The sequence below is a fragment of the Poecilia formosa genome, unplaced genomic scaffold (assembly GCF_000485575.1).
Source record: "Poecilia formosa unplaced genomic scaffold, Poecilia_formosa-5.1.2 Scaffold94, whole genome shotgun sequence".
NCBI lineage: Eukaryota > Metazoa > Chordata > Actinopteri > Cyprinodontiformes > Poeciliidae > Poecilia > Poecilia formosa.
In genome coordinates, this window is record NW_006800033.1 from 191086 (window position 1) to 198177 (window position 7092).

At 38.9% G+C, this 7092-nt stretch overlaps 1 protein-coding gene across 1 annotated transcript in view; it reads left to right on the top strand.

The window, feature by feature from the left end:
- LOC103142255 (alpha-2,8-sialyltransferase 8E-like) overlaps positions 1-7092 on the top strand; it is a 13172-nt gene extending 6080 nt beyond the window's left edge. The window contains exons 5-11 of the mRNA XM_016674333.1: positions 1103-1174; positions 1352-1420; positions 3871-3945; positions 4627-4771; positions 5484-5596; positions 5681-5773; positions 5852-7092. Coding sequence (XP_016529819.1) covers positions 1103-1174; positions 1352-1420; positions 3871-3945; positions 4627-4771; positions 5484-5596; positions 5681-5773; positions 5852-6329 — 1045 coding nt within the window. The 3' untranslated portion in view covers positions 6330-7092. The remainder of the gene's footprint in view (positions 1-1102; positions 1175-1351; positions 1421-3870; positions 3946-4626; positions 4772-5483; positions 5597-5680; positions 5774-5851) is intronic.

Sequence of the window (7092 nt, forward strand, 5' to 3'; positions counted from 1 at the left end):
AGATAGATAGATAGATCAAATCACACTCCATACCAGTAAGTGGCGGTAATGCTACTAACATTTTGTTGCAAACCGCCAGTAAAATCAAGAAGAAGAAGAAGAAAGTGCTAATTTTCATTTAAAACAACCACATGCTAGCAGCAGGCACGACGGAGAAATTTCTTCAAACTCATATGATGCAGCTTTTAAGTTGAGGGCTATCGATCTGGCAGAACAGGAAATAGAGCCGCTGCACATAAGCTCGGCGAGAACGAAACCATGGTTCGGCTTTGGAGACGGAGGGCTGCATCCTTAATAAATCCAGCAGGTTTATTAGGACGCAGCCCTCAGCTGGGTTCTTATGGAAAACCGAGAGCGGCGTAGATACCAGCAGCTTATAGCCTGGTGCGGCTTATATATGTACGTCTCCAGTTTTTTTTTTTTTTTTTCTCAAGAAATTTGTACCTGCGGCTTATAGCATGGTGCACGGAAAAAAACGGTCATTTGCCGAAGAAACGAAAGCATTTCAACTCTAATCCTCCCTACCGAGTCTCACGGAAAGGCATTCTGCCCTCCATTTTCTGAATAACTTCTACACACGCTTTGAATCCTTAAACTCTTGGCAATGCATTGCACTGCATCTAAAGATGCCAAAGGGATAATGCAGAGGATTACCTCGAGAAACCAGCAGTAACGGCTGGATAGGATCCAAGAGCAATGACTTTTCAAATCTAAAGGGCTGTCAGACATGTTTCAGCTGTGTCGTCCCTGGCACCTGTCTGTTGTAGACGTCCAACAATGTACTACACCTACGCAATTTGGCTTTTTCACCCCATGACCTGTGTAAACTGCTCTTGCTAAATTTTAGCTACAATCTAAAAACAATCACATAACATTGTTTTAGCTGAGGCCTTTTGATACTGATACTGATACTGTGCTGTTTGCAGATGATACTGCCATTTTTATTTCTTTGAGTCTATGCAAAACATAGAGAAAATTTAAAACCTGGATGCTGAATAAAAAAAAACTATTTGTTACGTCTGGATTCCTGAATCCAAATGTAGATAAAAGGAGATTTTTTTTTTCATGCAAGTTTACAGATCTTGACACATTTTTTCTCCAGTGAGCCCATCAAAGAAGAACCTGAAAAAACGGATGACAAGAAACAAGAAGCTAAGCCATGTAAAGGCTGCAGGTGAGAACAGTGTCACAATATTTAAAAAAATATATATATGCAAAGACATAAGTACTGCAGCTTTAAAGAGGATTCATTTTTGGAAGTACATGTTATAAATGCATGACTGTACATGTAAATCAGAGACCAGCAGCGATGAAGCAAGTTTACAGATTTTGACACTTTATTTTTTCCCAGCAAAGGCAAATCTGGGAAAATAGCTAAGAAGCAAGCTGCCAAGCTACGTAAACAGTATGAAGACTGCAGGTGAGAAGAAAATGTCACAGTTTTTCCTTTAGATCAGTGATTCTCAATTTTTTTTAGGTGCAATCGCCCACTTAGAGGAAAAAACATTTACGGTCCCTCCTGCCTCAACAAAGCTCAGGAAAATGCTTAATTTAGTTTTTAAAAAAGAACAATATTCATAGTTAGACTGCTTTGTTACCCTAGCTACAATCTGATGCTTAATTTATTTTAATCTTTAAGTTTGAGCTCTGTTTGTTCACAAATACAATTTAGTTAACTGCAATTATAATTGATTGCTTCATAGGTTGGCTAATTAAACTACCCCCCTCTCTCAGATCTGTTCGAAGTGCTGATGTTTTTAGCAACAAAAGGGGCCCGTAAATCAGACTCTGCTCCAGGCCTCATACAGCCTTGGACCGGTTGTGCATGATGAGTTAATCTGCTGCACTGTGCAGAGATGCTCAACAAACGGGAGATTTAATTCAATGTTGCTAATGTGGCTTTAGTAGCTCTTTCATTTCGTGTCTGTTGAGTTTTTAATAAGCATCACAGAAACTACTCTGGTTGGTCGAGTTTATGGGACGAGTTTCTCAGATCTCCCTGCGTCCATGCACATTCACTCTGTCTGACTAAGTGGAAGCATTTGATACAGTTTGATGCATTTTGTAACCGGAAAAATAATACTAAAAATAATATAATATAAAATCAGCGCGATGCTGATGTTACAGACAGGAGAGCGCAAAAGCTCCTCACCAGGCTGAACCTGCATGATCAGGTTAGCGCTAGTTCGTTAACTAATACAAACTAGCGTATGTTGAGATGGAAAAGCCGCACAAAATTCTTTGTTCACAAATATAAATCATTCTCACCACTCGCTCAACGCACCTCCGAAAGCGCGACTACAAGTTATTCCTGCAGTTCACATAGACCTAATCAGAGTGGTGTTTAAAGTCCTACCTTGATCAAAAACTCTGGAAAGAATCATAATTCCTCACAGGAGGTTGATGTAAATATCCATACAGGTCAGCCTGTGTCCAGTTTGAGTGAAAGGAGGCGCGCGGGATCCGTGCTGAGGTAAACTTAATCCAGCTGCTGCAGCGCGCGAGGCATCGCGCAGAGGCACCAGCAGTGCGATTGGTCCGACTTTAAATGCATAAAGTATAAACCTGCCCCGCCAGTGAAGCGCTCAGAGCAACAGAGACGTTTGCAATCTGGCTTAAAAAAGAAGAAAAAAAAGAACTTTTTTTAAAAAATTATTATTATTTTCCTCAAAGCATAAACAAAAAAAGGCTTAGCCTGGCAGTGGCGCTAGTAAAGGATGGCGGGCCGCCAGGCCTATAATACACCGGGGGAAACCCTGCAATCTAAATATCAGAAACGCACAAAAATGTCTTTAGCATTAAATTATGTTTGTAGAAATAAAAAAAAATCTGCCAGGTAATATCAAATCATGCGCAAGAAGTCCGAAATGTCTTCGTTTGTGTCCTCGTGTCTCTTTTCCATGGAAACACTCGTAGCGTCTCCACTGAAATGCTTATTTCTGAAAAGCAGAAGCGGTTGCAACATTTAATTAAAAAAACAAAAAATGCAGCCATAACAGAGTCAAGCCCGGGAGACATAGATAAACGGACTGGTTTCTCAGCGTCAGGGAACAAATAGCTTGGAATGAAGTTTGGCAATATTTCATAGAAGATAACAGGAAATTTTACAAAGCTCTAAAATTGTGACTGAAAGAGATAAAACAAAAGCCAGGTGGTCATATAATGAAATGAGCCATTTTGATTGTGTGGAGGAAATGAAACATGCTGAAAATATGCCATGATGAGCAGCTTCTTTTATTTCAGGAGGGATTTTTCCAGATTCATACAGTGGATGGAAAGGTCCTCGCAGTCATGGGAAACAAGCAAAACATGAGGGCGTTATATGAGCGTGTTACCTCCTGCATTTACGTTTCTGCAGAAAAATGCGCTAAAGATCCAAATGACAGATATGCCTCGTCAGTCACGGATTGTCTGTGTTGTCTATTACAGTTTGTTTTTCCAGTGGCTAAAAAAACAAACAAAACAAAAAGTCATAAAGTAGAAGTGCTTTGTCAGTAACTATATTTAAAACATTGAAAAGAAAACTCAAGAAATATTGATAAAAGAAAATACTTTGTATTACTGTTGTCCGTATATTTGTAAAAATAAAGAAAAAAAAAGTCTGCCAGGTAATATCAAATCTTGCGCAAGAAGTTCAAAATGTCTTTTGAACTTTTGAACTTTCCTGCTATACTGGAAACCCTTATTCCTGTATAGCAGAAACGGGTTCGGGTTGCAAAACTTGCGAAAATGAAAACAAAAATAAAAAAAGACAAACCTCAAGAAACCTTTGAGAATCACAGCCATAGTGAAGTCCTTGCTTTTGCCGAAACAGAACCATGTACGCCACAGTTTCCTGATCTTTTTGTGTTTCTGCTTTTGCAAATTCAGGAAGAAAATAACCGAAATGCTAAAGCCTTACTCCAAACCGTGGAAGAGACAGGAGGAAAAACACGAAGAATTAAGGTACTTCTATCACTTTCAAAATCAATTGTAGCTCAATTTTAATCTCGTTCCCATCAGCTTGCTGCTTGAACGCTAAACAGCATTCCGAAACATTTCAAACTGTTCATAGAAAAGATTTTATCAGGCCTGTCATCCCACGCAGGTATCAGTCAGCTTTAATTTGATGGCGTATTTTAAGTTAGCAACAGCCACAGTATTTTAGGCTAGCATGTTTGAGATTTAGTTGAGTTTTGGTCACCTCTAGATTAGCAGATTTAGTCTCGTTTCAGATTAAGTCTTGCTGTGTGTCAGTCGTTTTAGTTGTCCAACACTGTGATGCTTATGCTTTCTGTCTTTCCTCTGTGCGGTAAAACACTTTGGATTGCTTTGTGTGTGATAATCCTAAATAAATACACTTGCCTTTCTTGCCTGCCTTGCTGTCAATTGTTTATCCTGCTCTACTTCATATATTGACTCTTGAATTGAATGGAGTTATCTTTTTTTATCACACTGACTGACTTTTTGAAATTAAGTCTTTATTGAGGGATTACTGATATGTCGTTTCATGCCAATAATTAAAAAGACTTAACTTCTTCATTTAATAGAGAGAGCATGCTTTCAATGCTATTGTACTGTCACACCTTGAAGTACTCTTCTTCTGCTAACTGCTGAATAAATAAAAGCCCTTGTGTTTTTTTTCAGAGCTCAGCTGAACTTAAAGGTCAGAGGTTATGAAAAGGCCATCATTACTCAGAAGAACACTCTGGTGGGATCAATGCTTGCTACAGATGGAGATAAAAAGAGGGTTTTTGAGGTGAAATCGGAGCATTTTGACACATTTTTGAAGGTAAGTTGTTTTATGTTTTACATGTTTCCTGTTTCATTATTGTTTGTTACCAATTTATTAGTTATTTGTTTTAGACATAGGACTTGCTAACATGATGCTTCACTTTCAAACGCACTTAACCCATAAATATATTTTGTTCTTTTCCTTTTTGGCAATAATTCTTAAATTATTTTAAGGAAAATACATCTGTGTGATTTGCAGCAGAACTTATGTGTGTTACCACCATGAAAAAAAAGGCCAAATCTTTTCTGCCAGTTCCAAACAGCTTTTGGTTATTGATTGGCTATTGATCAGTGAAGATGATCTTGGTGCAGAGAGGTCTTCCTACGGGTGGCAAAAATATATAAAATATTAAAGCTATTCTTTATGACTCAAAAAACAAAAATTCAATGATTTAAACAGAAATTTACGTGATGGGGATATAAATTTGAATGGGATCATTTAAAAAAGACAATTATATCTAAATATGTACATCTGCCTTAAACTGTAAACTGTTTACCAGAGCATAAAAACAACTCAGATTAATGTGTCGCCCATTGATGTTTTCCTAAAATCTGATAGTTACTTTTGCGGATTAGTCAAAGGAACAAGATATATCACTGATTCCTATAAATATATCTGAATATAAGTTATTTGCATGTTTTTAATTGTTAAAACTATGAAAAATTTTATGTTTATCATATTTTTTTAATAGTTTTGTTGGTAATTTCAGGAGTCTCCTTTTGCAAATAAAACCTACGGCTCTTGTGCTGTTGTTGGGAATGCTGGGATCCTGGCAAACAGCAGCTGTGGAAAAAGTATTGATTCAGCCGAGTTTGTCATCAGGTCAGTAGGCTGTCTAAGTATCAGAAGTTAAAATTATTTAAGAATCCTGTTTAACGAAAAATAATGTCTGCTACTGTTTTTTAGGTGCAACCTTCCGCCTTTAAAAAATAGATACGAGAAACATGTTGGGGTCAAGACGGACCTCGTGTCAGCAAACCCGAGTATACTTTTACAAAAGTGAGAAAATGTATACATTTTTCTCAGCTTAAGTAATATCATCTAGCTTGTTTTTTATGATCAATTTTGTATTTGCAGGTATGACTCTCTTTTAGGAAGTCGACGGAAGTTTATGGAGAAACTGTGCCAATATAGAAGCTCCATGATTCTACTTCCTGCATTTTCCTATGTCAAAAACATAGTTCTCTGCATGCGGGCTTTCCACACTATTCAAGACTTTGGGAGCCCCATGCAACCAATCTACTTCAATCCAGAGTACTTAAATGATCTTGACACGTTCTGGCGCTCTCAAGGATGGGAGGCTGTGCGTCTCAGCTCTGGCATGATCCTGACAAGCCTGGCGCTGGAACTGTGTGACACCGTCGACCTGTACGGCTTCTGGCCGTTTGGTCTTCACCCGCAGACCTTCAAGGAGCTGACCCACCATTATTACGATGACGTGAGAGGAAAGAGCGGATTCCATGCCATGCCGGAGGAGTTTAAGCTCCTGTTGCAGCTACATAGTGAGGGTATACTTAGGCTCCACCTTGGTGACTGTGAATCCAAAGGAGAGTAGTCCAACATACAGGAAAGAAAGCATAGTGCTGCGTGTGTAGGTATGCGTGTGTTTGCATGTGCAGGTGTGGTTCTGTATTAAGCAGAGGCCTGCGCAAGCCCCTCCTCCTGCCACCCAACACAAAACAAAATGGAGGAAATTATTTATATTCTGTTCTGGGATAAATGCACAGCAGTCCAGAAACTACAAGTTGTCAGTAGGATGTGCAAACTGTCTGTTGGAATGCCTCTCTCCCTTTTGATGCTGCACTGGGCAAGTGCCTATTGACCCTTTGCAACCACTTAATCATTCTAGGCGCCATGACAAACGTCGGAAGTGAGGGACGGGAGTATTTTACAAAGCAACTGAAATTGTTTTCCAAAGTTATTTTTGCCAGTTTATTCATGGCTTCTACTTGTTCGAGTCGAGCTAATTTGTCTGTGAACACAACACTGGAGCTCATAGACGGGGGTATTTATAAAAGTTTGAAACAGCTAGCTTAGAAACCAGTCCATACCTTCTCCCTCCTGAGGTGTTGATCAAATTACCGACTTTACCTAAATTCACACCACATGATTTATGTCACTATGTCATAAATGGCGCTTCCCCTAAACCGAGGCAGGATTAAAAACATACAAAAGACGAGATGCTAACCAGTTTGTTGCATACATGCTAGGCTACATGATGGTGCGGCATTGTTTCCATGGTTACTAAAGGTTAGACGTGTACCTTCCCCATAATGCGATATTTGATATCTTTCTAATCATACTTACTTGTAAAGTAA